Below are 17,466 nucleotides of genomic sequence, written 5' to 3' on the forward strand. Positions count from 1 at the left end.
TATAGTATAGAAGATAGCTTTTGTATCTTTTTGGAAGAGCAATATTAGGATATCATCCTCTCAAGAATACTCAAAATGTGTCCTGTGACTTCTGAGATCTTTCCACCTTTTTGTTCCTGCACTTCATTGCTTTCCTTTGCTGGTAGGAAATTGATGATGGACAGAGACATGCACTCCTCTAAAATGTCTCTCCTGTCAACATCTTGCTTGGATTCAGAATCCCTCTCACTGTGATATGTTTCCAAAATGAAGTACACTGCTTTAAGAGCAATCAAAGCAACATTTGAGCTACCAAACACTTTGGTGAACCTACTGAAAAGTTGGATACACATTACTTTTGTTTTGCACCTGTATTCTGATCAGTCGCTTTAATATGCCCAATGAATCATTTTGATTTCTGCATTTCAGTTTTATATCCTGTGGTTACTAAGTGTAGTTGGTGAAAGCGATTTGTTTTGGAAAGGCATAGCAGTTCATTTTATTTTCATATTTAATTCTTAGAATAATGATCAGGATGATGTACCCAATGCCACCACTGTGCATACTGCTGAAAAAGATCCCAGGCATTTAGATACAGAATCTTCGTAAGTATGGGAAGAAAGTGGAAAGTGTGCTACTGTCTTCTGAATTATTGATAGTATGATTAGAAAATACTGTCCTATGGAAGGTAATGATACCAGATTAGCATATTTTGGTTCACTCTTGGCAACTCCTCACACTGACTAAGAACTAAATCGAACATGGTGCTAGTACTACAGTGACACCATGATGGAAATTTCTTCCCTTACTTTTCCCCTGCAGCCTTTGGAGTTTCTCAAAAACCTGCTGTGGGGGAGGTATGTATGGGGGGCACAGAGTGTTCAGTGGAAGGGGACATTGCCCCTCCTTCCTCTGCTGGAGGGGAACAAAGTTTTGAGGGCTTTAAAAAAAAGAACAGCACAAGACAAAAATATAGGAAATACGTGTTGTTAAGTGTAAAATAAGTTTACATGGGGGGAAAGCACTTCAAGTAAATAATCAGTACAATCCATGGCTTTTCCATCTTCCTATGTAAGGTACTTTTTTCCAATTACCATATCTCTTCTTTTCTTTTTCTTTGTGTCCCGGAAAGTAAAAACAAAGGAAGTATACAACTTGGTCATGGTAACTGATGAAAATTCAAGGTGGATCTCATTAACTTAGGCTTGCTTTAGTAATCTCAGGCTGAACATTGATCAAATTTGTCTAAAAAATAATTTTAAACATTTACATCTGGTGTCTGTTTCACTATATAACTTTGCATTTTGATTTACAGATTTATTGTTGTCAATTCTATTAGAAGTTTATCATGACAGAGGCGTGTTACAGACAGCCCAGAAGGAGCAGTCTCGTGCCGCTGCTGGTTGCTGCGTCCGGGAACTGCAGCATCCAAACCGTGTGGTTCCCGGACACAGCAAAGAAGGAGCGCGAAAATCGTGCTCCTTACTTGGCCCCGGAAGAGACGCCGCGAGGCGCTAGTCGCACACTTGTGGCGTCACTTCTGCCGTGCGACGTGCGGACGGAGAGCGTCCGCTACGTCAAAATGGCGGCAGCCGTGTGGGACAGCTGGCGCCATTTTGACGTCATTACGCACATGGGGCAAGGGGCGTCAGGAAGCGCCACGTGCATAATGATGGCGCGATGACGGCGCCTCATGGGCCCGTCTGTAACGCGCCAGAGAGATTATCCATTCTCATTGGTGGCTTATCATGAGAATGGATCCTCCATTGTGATAAATTTCTTGAAATTAGAAATGCTGTTTGTTGTTGGTTCAAATAACTACTTAGATTTATTATGACATCAAGGGTCTTTGCAGTACTTATTCCCTCTCTGATTGCTTTAGGAGTGGTGCCTCATTTTTTTTTCTTGAATGATTGTTCTTTAAGGGCTCATAAGAAATCCACTCTTCAAGAAAACAGCAAGCAGACTGTTTTAAAACCTGCACCATTAGCAAGGAGTCGAATACAGAGGATTACACCAAACTTAGGAAGAATAGTTGGAAGGCAAGGAGGATCTGCAAAAAACACTGCAGCAGAAAATGGAAAAACATTGAAAATAGCTGGTGAACCAGAGAAGACTCTCATACAACCAGAATGTAATAGTAGTGAATTCCTGAATGAGAATATAACTGTAAGTACACTGAACATAAAACATTTTCTGTTCATTTACAACATTGAACAAATTAGGTGTCACCCTACAAATAAATACTTACGTTTCTATAAATGATTGTGCCAGGACACTCATTGTGTTTTTATGAACATGATAATAAGTGTATACTATACATAGAGCTAGTATAAGAGTGAAGTATTACACTGCTTAGGTGCTATGAAGTGGTATATAAATGAAGCTTGTTTGTTTTGTTTGTTTGTATTATAAGACCAGGAGCAGCTCATGTAGTCTTTCCAACAAGTCACCTTAATTCATATCAATGTATTATCATTGATCATGAGTTCGTCTGAAACCGCATTTTCTGAGATTCCACAGTCAAAGATGAACTTACTACTCTCATGGCTTATTCAACCCTTGGTCTAGATTTCAAAACATTTAAGAACACAGCACTGTTTTGTTTAAATGTGATACAATTTAGCCAAACATATCATCTGTTTAGAAATGGCTTCTTATTTTCAGACTGTATCCAAGATAATTCAGAATGTACTTTTTTATTATGTCAATTCAATTAAGGTAGGGCTATTTTTAACTCAGTTGAGTCAGACCAGTGGTTCATCGAGCCCAGTACAGTCAACACCGGCAAATGGCCATCCAAGATTTCAGACACAATTCTTACCTAGCCATATCTATTCCCTGTTTGCATTCTAGCCATATTAACCATGTCTAACTGTTCTTTAGCTTCTAAAATTAGATGAGACAGGCTTTTTCAGAATAAAGTAGTTTTTCTGCTATATCATACTGTCTTGTTCTGGTATAATTGCTTTAGGAATTCTCTTTGTGTTTTAAATTTGTATTAATTGGTTGGCTTAATGGGTATTAGACCTCCAATTTCATTTATTTCCTAGGAGGCAATCAGATATGAAGCTGACATGCTGCACTATGAAGGGTTACAAAGTAAAGCTGTTGCTAGTACTGAGAAAGTAGGTTCTACACCCACAAGTCCAGGAAAGATGCCACTGGAATTTGAGAGTCATGAATTCAAAAGTATATCTCTGTCAAGCAAGAGTCTGGAGACTGTGGCAGATTCTGCTGCAAGGTTGGTTCATTATATCTTGAAGAGAAAAAAATAAGCATAAAGTTATTACAATACTTCAAAGCTTGTGGTCCTCTAGACACTGTTGGACTCCAGCTTCCATTAGCACTGTCTTTTATAGTCAGTGTTGAGGTATTCAGGAAATTTTATTCAACACTTGGAAGATCATAGGTTCTCCATTATTTCTGTTGCATATAGATTCTCTTCAACCATATTAGAAATGTGTTTTCATTTCTAATGAAATAAATTTCATTTCAAATGTGAAAAGTAGAACTTGGGTTTCAGAATCTAGATTTGAGTACAGTCTTCCCTCCTGGTTTGCTGACTTCCTGCTTGCAGTTTTGAATTTCTGTGGCTGGCAAGCCAGGAGGGACAAAATGGCACACGCAGGGCCATGTGCAGGAGCAGTGGCCATTAAAAACAATGGGCTCCAATATTTGCAGTTTTTCCAATTTGCCGGCGGGGGGGGGGGGGTCCGAATCAGAAGGGATAACTGTACTTATAAAAACAAAAACTGATTTAAATTTTTAAAATCTGGTTTAATTTTTTTAATTGATTGTTTAAAATCACCAGGTTTTATTCAACTTTCTCACACCCATTTTAGTACTGAATTGTACTATGTAGGAAGGTCACACACATTCACTTGGATTGTTATATTGGGCAGTACAGTAGGCTTTCCATATCCACTGCTTGAAAATATTTTTTAAAATATATAGAGTGGGCCCGCTGTGGTTTGGTTCCACGACCCCCATGAATACCAAAATCTGTGGATGCTCAAGTCTTGTTAAATACATTGGCGGTGTAAAATTGTGCCCCTTATATAAAATGATAAAATTAAGGTTTGCTATTTGGAATTTATACTTTTAAAAAAATATATTTTTAAGACGTGGATGCTTAAATCCGTGGATACAGAGGGCTAACTGTAAATCCCCAAAAGCAAACCTTACTTTTGCCATTTTGTATAAGAGACACCATTTTGCTATATCATTGTATTTAATGGGACTTGAGTATCCAAGGATTTTGGCATCCACAGAGGAACCTGGAACCAAACCCTAGCTGATATCAAGGGCCCATTGTACTGTTTATATGTTAATTTCTGTTGTGTTCTTTAGATTTTTAAGAATTTTAAAAGATGAAACAAAACCTTGTGTTTGTTCTCAGTAATGCATAATCATAGTTCTATTGATTTTTCTTGACGAACCAGAGATTCCAGTCTTCATCAAGACCAAAAAGATTTTTCTGCTGAAACAGAATATTCTTTGAAGAGTCACTGCCTTAGTCCAAAGCAAAACTTGGGAAAGGCAGCAGAAAAAGAGGCGCCATCACAAGCAGGAAAAGAGCTGCAAGGGAACAAACAGGAGAGTGAAACTACAATAGCGAGTTCAGTTGATATCAGTAGAAAATGCAGTGAGTCCTCCAGCCTAGATGTAAGACTTATTTTAAAGCTGGTGCTTTGATATTCATAATTAATGTAATAGTTCACAGTGCAATGGCCATTTACTAATGAAAATGAACCTTCCTTTTTATAGAACATATTAATTTACTTTCATCTCAAAAACATACTTAATAGTGAACATTAAAGTACCTGTCCTTTACAGGACAGCTAATTTATATGTTTCCAATAGTAGATAACATGAGGGTTTAAGACTATAATTCATAGTAAATTAATTTGTGAAATTTTTCTTGAACTTTCAGTATACATTTTCTAGGAAATCATATGTCAAGGACATTGTTAGTTCTTTGAATGTGCATGAAGAAGCACTCTGTATTATATCTGCAAGAGAATACAGGTTGAGTCTCCTTTATCTGAAATGCTTGGGACCAGAGATGTTTGGGATTTTGGATTTTTTTGGATTTTGAATTTGCATATCTGTACATAATGAGATATCCTGGAAGTAGGACCCAAGTCTAAACACAAAAATCATACATGTTTCATACACATCTGTTGTTGTTGTTGTTTTTGTGTGCCTTCAAGTTGTTTCCAACTTACCTTGGGGTTTTCATGACAAGATTTGTTCAGAGGAAATTTGCCATTGCCACCTTATACACATAGTCTAAATGTAATTTCATACAGTGTTTTAGATAATGTTGTGCATGAAACAAAATTTGTGTGCATTGAACCATCGAAAAGCAAAGGTGTCACTATCTCAGCCATCCATGAATTTTTTTCTGATTTTTGGAATATTTCACATTTCAGAATTCTGGAAAGGGAGACTCAATCTGTATGTTGATGTTCAAATCGCTTTCATATTTGAGATGGATTTACTGTAAAATGCATAGATTTTACAAACTGAAGCAACATTGTCTTTTAGATTACCCTGTCCTTAAACAGGAAAGACATATAACATAATCATTTTCTTACATCTCTGTCTTAGGAAATGAAAATACTGTTTTATGTAGCAAAGATTGAGATGTTGGTAGTCCTTGCTGACTAATGAGATCTACTTGAGTTTCCTACATTATTTATTTTTCTCTTGCACTTTATAATTGAACTGGATGCATTTCTGATCAGATACTGAATATTATGTTAATATTTTAGGAAGCAGCAAATGGTGAATTTGTTCCACTGTCACATTTGTTAGAGGAGTCCTCCACAGATGCTGCAGAGGCAGTTTCACCAAAAAACCTCCATCTGTCTTCTCCAAACCTTTCAGGCTGTGAGGATGGTGAACCAAATAAGGTGTTACGGTCCCCAGATACTCAGAAAAACATTTCACTCGGGTAAGGATTTGCTGAATTTTCAGGACATTTATTAGAGGGAGAGGACACTGGCTTTTTTCTGTTCTTTTTCACAGGCTAAAAAAATGAAGTTATAAAAAACAATTCACTTAAGGTCAGTTAGTGATTATTACAGCGGAGTTTTCCTTTCTGGGAAACGGGAGGCACTTTAATGCATTATTTCAAAGTAAGTAAGGCTCCCTACCTTTAGTTGATATAGCTATTGTTAGAGCAGCTTTGGTGCCTGGCTTACAGTTTGTATGGTCCTAACTACCTTGCTACAGGTCATCGTCTCAATTTTAATTTGTTGATGGACATGGAGTAGCTGTGGATGAAGATATAGGTGGTATGAAACAGAGAGGAAAGTTCCATCCCTCTGATCTGCTTTTCCTTGTAAAAATGGCTTGCTAGTTTCCACTGATTTTTTTAAGAGACCAATCTCTGAGTGTTATATGAAGTCCTATTCCTGATGGTTTCCTTTTGTTCAGAAGCAGATCTTCAAGGGCACAAGCTGCCAGGTTCTCTGTTAGGTCACCTCCCCCCCTAGCCAATAACACAGCTCTTGGACTTTGTCAAACAGGACAAGTTTATTGAAAGGAAAGGAAAACAGAATATAGTGGGCACTCTGCAGGTCTTTGATGGATCTGAGTTACAGTTCAAACCATAAGCATTTATACAATTCATTTAGATTCCCAACACTGAATTCTAACAACAGCCACCATTGGTCACTTTATTTCAAAACTTCGCACTCAGTCAACTTTCTCACCAGAATGTTGTTGACAGTAGTATCTCAAAACACTAAATTCTTTTACAGGGGAGAACCTTGTTGTTCCCATTTTCCCCTTCTCACTGAGGCTAGACAAAAGCCAAACATCCACCTCAATCCAATATAGGAAGAGGCAGAATACAAATAAATATTATTATTATTATTATTATTATTATTATTACCTAAAAATGTGGCAGGATCAATAGGAGTTATTGAATCCTGACACAAGAACTACATGATGTGTGGTTCTTTGGATTCATGTCACAATTAACTGAGAAATGGTTATGAAAATGCTGAATGTGTAATTATGGAATATGGAAGCAAGATAATACAAACTTATTTTTGTGATGAATAGTAGAGCAATAAAATCCATCTATTCTGTTGCTTGATATTTGAAGAGTAGTTACCAATAATTTATGCATAGTGAACTTCTGTTTTTCTAAATTGTATTCATTTAACTATTTTAAATTATCTTTTAATTCATCATTATTGATGGAACCCTCTTAAGGCAGTGCACAAGGTAAAAGAAACAATACAAACCAATATAATCAACGGAAGAACAATACTCCCTTCTTCTGTTTAGGGATAATAATAAAAAAATATGGACATAGCCTGTTATATGTATATATCTTGAGAATCCTAGAGATGTTATTTCTGAAACATAGAACTGATTTAATTGCCATGTATTTTTTAATCCTCTCTCCAGATCCCCCAGTAAACAGAACTCACAAGAAGGCAAAGAGAGTGTTGTTCGACCAATGCCATCACTCAGAAGCAGATTCCACAGACCAAAACCCAATGTTGGAAGGGCTGTTGGAAGGAAAGAAACACAGTCTTTCAAAGCAAATGAAGCAACAGTAACACTTATTGAAAATGAGAAATCTGAACTACAAAAACCTGAACCTGCTAGAACTTCTACTCTAGTGGTAAATTCAAGGAAATTGACTGGATTAGTTCTTCAGTAGTTTCTGTTTTTTTAGAAACACCATGTAAAATTGAGTTTATCATTGTTAAAAGAATTATTTATCTTGATATTTTTTCCTAAAGAGTAACAATAAAGTTTTTCTTTCTAATATTTAATACCACCATTGCAGGCAAAGCCACTCCATGTCTCATCTGCTGAACCATTAGAAAAGAGACTTGTGGGGACTGAGAAAGTGAATTGGGAGGACCCTCAAGTGCCCAGTACCTCTCATAGTATTTTAGATCTACATCCCAGGTAAGTTTTCAAACATGATCATGACTGCCTCTAATATCTTTACTGTCCAAATGGTAGTAAACATAAGAAGATTAAAATTTTATGAATCTTCCAGATTTCAACATCTCTCCCACAATTTGATAATTGGCACTTGCAAATGTTGAACTTCCTCTCACCTTTTATTTTTTTCATGAAGCACTTCAAGGAACAATAAGGGAGAAATAAAAAATAATTGTGTCTTCCATTAGGCATGGAATATTAAGAGAGGGATGAGAGAATAGGCACACCTGTGAAGGAGAGACAGTTTAAAGCTTTTGGCCATGGTTTGTGGCCATGGCTCAGGTCATGGGAAGCTTCCATGTGGATCCACTCATAAGACCTTAGGAGATCTACAACTCTATGGAGATCTATTGAACTACCAGTTCCCAATGGGTATAAGCTTGGCTAGGTCCTTAAACAAGCTTTTAGTAATACAGGAAGAGGGAAAACAAAACAGGTTTCCTGTTTCTTCTGGGAGAGGAGGCAACTAAGGAGTGTTTTAACTGAACAGAATTTAAAAGGTTTCTTAGCTATCAGAAGGTTTTGTGTTAACTTCACTGAGGTATCTATTAGACGACAGAAAATGGCTAATCCCAAAAGTAAGCCCCCTTTTATAGTTTTTTGTGGGTTCCTTGGGCTATGTGGCCATGTTCTAGAAGAGTTTCCTCCTGATGTTTCACCAGCATCTGTGGCTAGCATCTTCAGAGATCATCTTCTCTGAAGATGCCAGCCACAGATGCTGGTGAAACGTCAGGAGGAAACTCTTCTAGAACATGGCCACATAGCCCAAGAAACCCACAAAAAAACTATGGATGCCAGCCATGAAAGCTTTTGACTTCACATTAGCCCTTTTTAATAGGACAAAAAAAGAAAATAGGTTACTTTAGATTAAAATCTTGCCTTTTCTTTTGCCTTATGTGTTTGCTTGTAAAGGGATAAAGGCTCAGGTATTAGTACCTCCTCAGTCTCTGTGTTTTTGAGTTTTCCAGCCTCTCTTCTTGCTTGTGTAGCTGCTAAAGTGATCTCCATTTGCTGATCCCTTCTTTCTGTTGTAGCTCCAGTTGTCCCATTCCCAATGTCCAGTTTCTTCCCTTCACACATTAAGAGAAAAAAGAGCATGAGCCTGCAACATTTGAGATCACTTTATATCTAAATGCATTAATTGTTGTTCCTACTCAGTAGTTTTTCCTTCTCCTTCCTGGATTCATAACATTTCTGGTTAGGTCTGCTATAACAGCCACCATAGATGGAGTGATGCTCCTGGCAACATTTGGAACCCTTTTCATCTTCAGATTTGTTATGGTTGGAGGCATTCGGGGAGTATAAGTGTTGCTGCTTTCTTTGATAAAGAAACCATATTAGACAAGCAGACAAAGAGGAATTTTCCCCCTTTGTTTTGTGAATTATATTATTCCATCCAGCCTTTAAAAAACCTTTCATTTTGGAAATAACTGGTGTTTCTTGTGTTTTAACATGTTTCTAATGCCATCTTACTCATAGCAAAGTTGAGTGTCATTTTTGGCAGAAAGTATGATTTACATTATATAAATATATTTAAATAAATAAAATGCACTATTTCAAGATGAACTAATCAGCAGCATATAATTATTTATTAGTCGCAAGCAATGAGATATTCATGTTGTATTTCACACTTGGTTTTCTGCTTTCCTACAGCCCCCTGCTGCTTTGTATTATGCACGTGTGTGGGTCATGGCGAGGGTTTGGCCTGTTTAATTCATCTGCCCTTAATCTTCACTAGTATTTTGGATGTGATTTTTTGAAATAATTCATTTATTTAGAGGGGGAGATTAAACTTAAGGGTGAATGCCATATCAATATGCACATAGCTATATTTCCTTGAATACTCCAGTAACCTTTTCTCTCTTTGTTTGATAGAGATAAACCCCTCTTCCAAGAGAGTAAACCATGTACTATCAAGCCAGCTCAGTTGGTGAGAGGATGGTTTCAGAGAGCCAGGCCCAGCATTGGAAGAATCAAGGATAAGAAGGATGAATTTGTGTCAGAAAATATTAATGCTTCAGTTGAGGATGAAATAAGAAACACTGAGATGGAGATAATCAAGAAAGATGATTTGCACCCATCATTGAAGGTTAACTAATTGACAAGATTTTTTTGTTTGTATCTTAGTTCTCCTAAGTATTGCTTTAAATCAAAGCAACTGTTTTGATGTCACAGCAGATACTGCTCATTTTCTAGGTATCACATAGTGACTTGTAAGGCAGAGGATCTTCCCTTGAAACCTTGGTGCATGTGTGGAAGTGCTCCCCATGCTTTTCACTGCAAGCACTCTGCTAATGTTTATCAAATATACATTGGAAAATCCTTCACTTTCTGTCCCCTGAAGCTTCTGTCCTGATTGTCTCCATATTGAATGAAAATGTTTCATTTTAAAACTCAAATGGTGGATAATAGCTGACAGACACACAAACATGCTAAACATACAATTGCAATGTTCTTATGTTACTAATAACAATTCAGATAATATAACATGCATGAAAAAGATCACTGCACCACCAGGGCTCTTTCAGGTTTGAGGCACACCTGTCATTACGTTTTTATAGGCAAGATTCTTCAGAGGGAATTTGCCATTGCCTTCCTCTGAGTTTGAGAGACTGACTTGCCCAAAGCCACCCAGTGGGTTTCCATGGCTAAGCAAGGATTTTTTTACCCTGATTCAAAACCCTGGTTCAGGCATAGCAGCTTGGACATATTTTATATTATCTGATTTCCAGGAAATCTGGGTAGAATTTAGAAGAGGGCTTCCTGTAGGGAGGCTTCTTGGGATTTAGAAGAGGGCTCTCCAGATAAGTCTAGGAAGGAATCCTGCATGAAACCCAAGAGATACAATGTAACAAGTAAGTGACAGTGCTGGACACAGATGGACCAAGGGTGTCACTTGGTATAAGACAGCTTCCTATGTTCCTGTAAATGAGCACTGCCTTCTTCTGCTGGATGTTCCCCATATCTCCTGTCTCCTGTGGCATGGCCACAGGAAAGAATTTGGAGGCTGTCACCTCTGCTTTTGGTTAACCACAATTATGATTAATTTCAAAGAAGTCAGCATGGTAAATAGTAAAATAGTTGATGTTGGTTCACCTGAAACTAACCATAGTTGAATTTTGCATAGTTGCTTATCAAATTGGCAGATGACACCAAATTAGGAGAGGTAGCTAATACCCCAGAGGACAGGATCAAAATTCAGAATGACCTAAATAGATTAGAAAGCTGGGCCAAATCTAACAAAATGAATTTCAACCCCGAGAAATGTAAGGTACTGCACTTAGGACGGAAGAATGAAATACATAAAAATAGGGTGGGGGATACCTGGCTGAATGGGACTATGTGTGAAAGGGATCTAGGAGTCCTAGTAGACCACAAGTTGAACATGAGTCAACAGTGTGATGCAGCAGCTAAAAAGGCCAATGTGATTTAGGCTGCATCAATAGAAGTACAGTGTCTAGATCAAGGGAAGTAATAGTGCCACATTATTCTGCTTTGATCAGGCCTCACCTGGAATACTGTGTCCAATTCTGGGCACCACAATCCAAAAAGGATGTTGACAAGCTGGAGCATGTCCAAAGGAGGGCTACCAAAATGGTGAAGGGTCTGGAAACCATGCTGTATGAGGAACGATTTTGCGAGCTGGGGTTGTTTAGCCTGGAGAAGAGATGCTTAAGAGGTGATATCATAGCCCTATTTAAATATTTGAAGGGATGTCATATTGAGGATGGAGGAAGCTTGCTTTCTGCTGTTCCAGAAACCTGGAACAATGGATGCAAGCTACGGGAAAAGAGATTCCACCTCAACATTAGGAGGAACAGTAAGGGCTGTTCGACAGTGGAACACATTCCCTCAGGGAGTGGTGGAGTTTCCTTCCTTGAAGGTTTTTAAGCAGAGGCTGGATGGCCATCTGTTAGGGATGCTTTAATTGAGAGTTCCTGCATGGCAGGGGATTGGACTAAATAGCTCTTGTGGTCTCTTCCAATTCTATGATTCGCCACAGTTCCAAGTTCAGAGGTGCAGGAAGTTGTGGTTAATTGAAAGTGAAAGGTCCTAAAAGCTGTGGCCGAGGAAAGCAGGAAGAATGTATGAATCTGGGTAGAGGTCAGACTTGTTCACATCTTGCTAAACCATAGTTTAACCTAACATCTGAATGTAGCTGAATACCACACATGGTATTTAAAAAAGAAGATGATTTTCAACTTTTAAAACTTGTTTGCTAAGATTCAGTGTTTCTTCTGTATAAACTTTTATCTTTTATCATTGTATTATTAAATGACAAAGCAGTCTTATAGCACCTCACTGATCTAGGGCTCGACCGATGGGTGGCTAAACACCGCCCCTTTTAGTCCCGGATCATTGCCACAGCAACCACATGCTGCAGCAACGATCCACTCCCTCTCGGGAACAAAAAGAAGCTGCTCTAAGCAGTGCCATGATGACATACCTTCTATGGAGTGCTGTTTGGGCGCTGCCCATGCATCATAATGGCGTGCTCCATGTGGATGGGTGCATGCCATAATGGCGCACATGCAGCAGAACTAGGGTTTGGAGCATGTAAATGCTCCACCCTAGTTCAGCCCTAGCACACAGTCAGGCTGGCACAAAGTGCCGGTCTGTACTGCCTCATATTTGTCAATGGATAACATAATTTATGGTGAGATAAACCAGCCTGTATTTCAGAAAAAAACAATTGCAAACTACTTCTGTGAATTCCTTGCCCAAGAAAACCCTATAAAATTCCTTGAGGCACCATAAATTGCCGGGTGTTGTGAAGGCACATATAAACACACACACAAAGTATGGCTGAGTCAGGAAGGACAAATATCAGTATCTTACTAGTCATAATTTAATGACCTTGTACACAAATTGAGCAGAAAAATCTGGAAGTTATGTCAAGCATATTAAAACTGCAGCAAAATTCTAATCCATGCTAACTTCTGGAACTTAATCTAAACCAGGGGTAGGCAGTCTTTTTGAGCCGGGGGCAGGTTGCTGTCCCTCAGACAACTGGGGGGCCGAAGTCAAAAAATAAATAATTAAATAATTTTTAAAAAATTAAATATATAAATAAACCAGGACAAATGTAGGACAAAATTTTCAAATGGAAGACACTTTTTTTAAAAAAAAATGTAGGACACGCGAAAAAAAATTGCTGATTTTTAAAAAAATGTTAATAAAAATGCATGTTTCTGAGGCTTCTATAGACAATTGCCCCCCAAAGGCCCCAGCGGCAATCGGCGGCAGGACCGGGCTGGGGCCGGTCCCAAGGCTTCGCCGGGCCGCATCCGGCCCGCGGGCCGCAGGTTGCCTACCCCTGATCTAAACAAAGCCTTTAGGGCAGTAGTTCCCAAACTTTGGTACTCCAGGTGTTTTGGACTTCAGCTCCCATATTTCCATGACTGTTGGCCAAGGTGGCTGGGGCTTCTGGGAGCTGAAGTCTGAAACACCTGGAGGACCAGTTTGGGAATCACTGCTTTAGGGGTATATCCTTTTAAATAAATACATGTTCGAATTTCTAAGGTTGAAGTCAATATCCAAGCTGGCCTGGGGAATTTGGAGAAAAAAGAAAAATCAGAATCCAGTGGATTACCAGAAAGTGTAATTGATCGAAAGAATCATTCTTCCTCTGAGAACTCACAGAGATGTGAACCTCTGAAACACCCCAAAGAAGCCTGTGTGACAAAAGATGGTGTTGAAGGAAGACTTCTGGATGTTCCCATAAGGCAAGTCATTTTAAATAAATAATTGAAATGCGACCCTGAAACCATGATGCCATCACTGTTTCTTGTATATCTTTATTCATCTTCAGTAGTAACTGATGAAAAGAGTTATGGCTCAAAAAAGGAAACATGTTTCCCTGTTCATATTTCCTCATCTCATACATCTTGGGTTTTTTTACAGATAAGCTTTAAGAAACTCAGATTGGCTCAGAATTTTAAAGGCAAAATATTAGGTTGCAACAACACTGCAGAATTAATGCAGTTTGACATTTCTTTAATTGCCATGGCACAGTGCTATGGAATTCCAGGATTTGTTGTTTTATATTTAGCCTTCTCTGTCAGAGAAGTCTGGTGACACAAGAAGCTACAAATCTCAGGATTCTGCAGGAGGAAGCCATGATAGTTAAAGTGGTGTCAAACTGCATTAATTCTGCAGTGTGGCAGCAGCTTCAGTGTTATTCAGGCTACTAAAAGTAGCTTTTCAAAAAGGATATTTTAAAGAGTAGTTAAAAACTGGCATGATCTTAGTTTTGTCGATTAATTTTGTTTTTTGGTTAGGGATATTTCTGTCTCTCAAGATGGAAGTCAGTCAGAAACCATAGCACCTGCTCAACACATGAGGTATCATCTTCAGAGGCCTAAACCAAACATCACTAGAGCTACTAAGAAGAAAGATATTTTTTCAGAAAATGTTTGCAAAGAAGGCCAAACTGAAAGAGATGCAGAAAATAAAGCAATACTATGTGGAAGCAAACCTGGGGAAATAGCCACATCAATGGTAAGTGCTAATGAGTAGTTCTAAATCTTCTTTTGGTGGACAGTTTTGCCCTAAATCCTCTTTGGTGGACAGTTTTGCCCAGGAGAGGGCACTCAAATTAGTAAAAAGTCTAAAAATCAGTTTGAAAACCTGTGAAGAATGGTTGTGGGAGATGCGTATATTTGGAGAAGATAAGATTGAAAGGTGATATGATAGACATCTTTAAATATCTGAAGGGCTGCCATTAAATGTTGGAGCAACCTTGTTTTCTGCTGCTCCAGAGGAGAGGACCCAAACCAATGAATTTATATTACAAGGAAGGGCATTCTGACTACTTGGAAAGAACATCCTGATGGTAAGATCTATTCAACAGTGAAATAAACTACTTTGGAAGGTGGTGGACTTTCCCTTATTGAAGGTTTAGAAAGTCACTTTTCATGGATGTTTTCTCTTTTTTATGCATTCCTCTTTCCAAGGAATGCCTAAAATTCCAGTAGGTAGAAGGAGGCAGTAATTCCTGTTCTTTTAGCAGAATCTTTTTTCAAGTTTAAAGCTCTTAAGATTTGTGTTTGTTAATTTAAAAATTGTAAACTCAAGGCTTCATTTGACATGTTGCTTTAATAACATTTGGCAATTTGCAGAGCTATTTTTTTCTCTTTCCTGGTCTCCCTTCTTAGTTTTCATAAAATGGTAGACTTGCTGGGCTAGAACCTATTGCTAATTCCAGTTAGAGCAGACGCACTAAATCAGTAGGACTTATATGAGTGTTGACTTAATAAGACAATTGATTCAGTGGATTTATTCTAGTCAGAACTGACAATTCAATTTTTAGCCTACTATGATGTGGAGAGTCAGTGTGGTGTAATGATTTGAGTGTTGTACTCTTACTAGAGACTGGGGTTTGATCCCCAATCAGTCATGAAAACCCACTGGGTGATCTTGGGCAAGTCACATTCTTTCAGCCTCAGAGGAAGGCAAAGACAAAGGCAAACCCTCTCTGAACAAACTCGCCAAGAAAACCCCATGATAGGTTTGCCGCAAGTTGGCAGTGACTTGAAGACACACAAAAATAACAATGTTCGTATCTGGGACTGATATTCAAAACATTTCTGACCTAATTTTGGTAAATTAAGTATAGCCTGTAGTTATATTTCTGATGGAAAAGCAAGCTGTAAGCTTAATAGATTAACACATAAAATTAACACAACCTGACTTTTTCTGCACTAGTGACAAACAGCTAGCATGAATGCCTGGAGTGAAAAGGCAAGTTAAACATTAGTAGTAAATCCGTTTTAGAAAGAAAGGAAATTCAATGTATTAACTTAAGAGTGCTCTCTGAAAGTTAGACAAATTCATTATATAGAGAGATCTTGTAGCACCTTCGAGACTAACTGAAAGAAAGAAATTGGCAGCATGAGCTTTCCTAGACTTCAGTCTACTTCCTAAGATGCATTTGGTGGAGTGGAAGCCAGGTACAGACATATATATACCCTTGAGGATCTCAATACAAATTACAGTGGTCCCCCGGGTTACGAAATTAATTCGTTCCGCTGCCCTTTTCGTAACCCGGAAGGCTTTCGCAAGCCGAATTGCCATAGGCGCTAATGGGGAAAAGCCGCGATTTGGTGCGAAATAGCGCCGAAAAGCACCAAAAGTTTTTTCGTAACCCGGAAAAACTTTCGTAACGCGGAACAGTTTTTTTAAATAATTTTTTTTCGTAACCCGGGAATTTCGTAAGGCGGCGCATTCGTATCCCGGGGTACCACTGTACAAGTCCTTTGTGTATGGAAATGGAAGTTGCAGGTCAAGTTTTAATTATGGTCGTTAGTGCACAAAGACATAGGAAACTGGTCTTTGTGCATGGAGATGAACTGGCAGATCCAGTTTTGTAATGGGACTAGCCTGTGGTGAGGGGAATAGATGAATGTAGGGCACCCCCCATGAGGATGGGGTCAGATAGTGTTGAAGTGTGTGTAGAGTGTCAGGAAAGCATTGTCTTTGTTCAACCCATTGCAGAGGGACTGTAATTTATAGATGGATTCCAGTTCTTCTGTTTCTCTTTCCAATCTACCTTTGTAGTTCTTTTGTTCAATGACTGCTGTTCTGAGGCCTGAGATGGAATGCCCAGGGAGATTGAAATGTGCTGCCACTGTTTTTTGTGTATTCCCATTCCTAATATCTGATTTAAGTCCATTTATCCTCTGGCGCAGGGACTGGCCTGTTTGCCCAGTGTAGAGTGCTGAAGGACATTGTTGACATAGGCAAGCATAGATCATATTGGAGGATGAGCACATGAAGGCCGCCCTAATATTGTAGTTGATACCATTAGGTGTTATGATGACATTTTTATTGACATCCTCACATACCAATGGCATATATATGTCTGTACCTGGCTTCCACTCTGCCAAATGCATCTGAGAAAGTAGACTGAAGTCTATGAAAGCTCATGCTGCCAATGCTTTTCTTTCAGTTAGTCTCAAAGGTGCTACAAGATCTCTCTATGTACTGATTCTACAGAATAACATGACTATATCTTTGAAATCTACCACTATAGAAAGCACCAAATTGTTTTATATATTTTTATTTAAAAGTGGGTTGGAGCAGGAAAGGGAGGGAAAATCTTAAGTTGCTTAAAAAGGACATTGAAGAGATAAACATATTTTAACTTGGCATATATATGTTTTTTGTTTCCAGCGTGTTTCTGGAAATTTGGTGGGAGCTGTATGTGAATCCTTGAGGCAAAAAGATAGTACAGATAGCACTGAGACAGTTTCTCCAAAAAGAAGCAGGCACTCTGAAAAATGTGACTCTTTAGAAGAGACCTCAGGGAGTGAAAGTCAAATCAAGAAAGAAACACTGAAGTCCCTTTCTGTCCATGGAAGAGCATCTCAAACATTAAAAAGGTAAAGTTTGAGGATTATCCTTTTTTAAAAGGAGTAGAAGGATAAAATATAAATGACTTTATGGCTAAATAAATCTGTAACTTTTTAAAAAAATATGTAACAGCCCTTTTCAATCAATTCT

At 38.4% G+C, this 17,466-nt stretch overlaps 1 protein-coding gene across 3 annotated transcripts in view; it reads left to right on the forward strand.

Moving 5' to 3' along the window:
• Window positions 1-17,466, forward strand: part of BDP1 (BDP1 general transcription factor IIIB subunit) — a 79,700-nt gene that overhangs the window by 33,289 nt on the left and 28,945 nt on the right. For all 3 annotated transcript variants that reach the window (XM_089493970.1, XM_089493984.1, XM_089493978.1), the window contains exons 17-27: window positions 502-584; window positions 1,905-2,148; window positions 3,033-3,223; window positions 4,425-4,647; window positions 5,760-5,941; window positions 7,411-7,630; window positions 7,799-7,923; window positions 9,838-10,051; window positions 13,486-13,688; window positions 14,244-14,463; window positions 17,137-17,345. In XM_089493970.1, coding sequence (XP_089350096.1) covers window positions 502-584; window positions 1,905-2,148; window positions 3,033-3,223; window positions 4,425-4,647; window positions 5,760-5,941; window positions 7,411-7,630; window positions 7,799-7,923; window positions 9,838-10,051; window positions 13,486-13,688; window positions 14,244-14,463; window positions 17,137-17,345 — 2,114 coding nt within the window. The remainder of the gene's footprint in view (window positions 1-501; window positions 585-1,904; window positions 2,149-3,032; window positions 3,224-4,424; window positions 4,648-5,759; window positions 5,942-7,410; window positions 7,631-7,798; window positions 7,924-9,837; window positions 10,052-13,485; window positions 13,689-14,243; window positions 14,464-17,136; window positions 17,346-17,466) is intronic.

The sequence above is a fragment of the Sceloporus occidentalis genome, unplaced genomic scaffold, assembly GCF_023333645.1.
Source record: "Sceloporus occidentalis isolate IW3139 unplaced genomic scaffold, rSceOcc1.0.p SCAF_1, whole genome shotgun sequence".
In the NCBI taxonomy this organism is placed as follows: domain Eukaryota; kingdom Metazoa; phylum Chordata; class Lepidosauria; order Squamata; family Phrynosomatidae; genus Sceloporus; species Sceloporus occidentalis.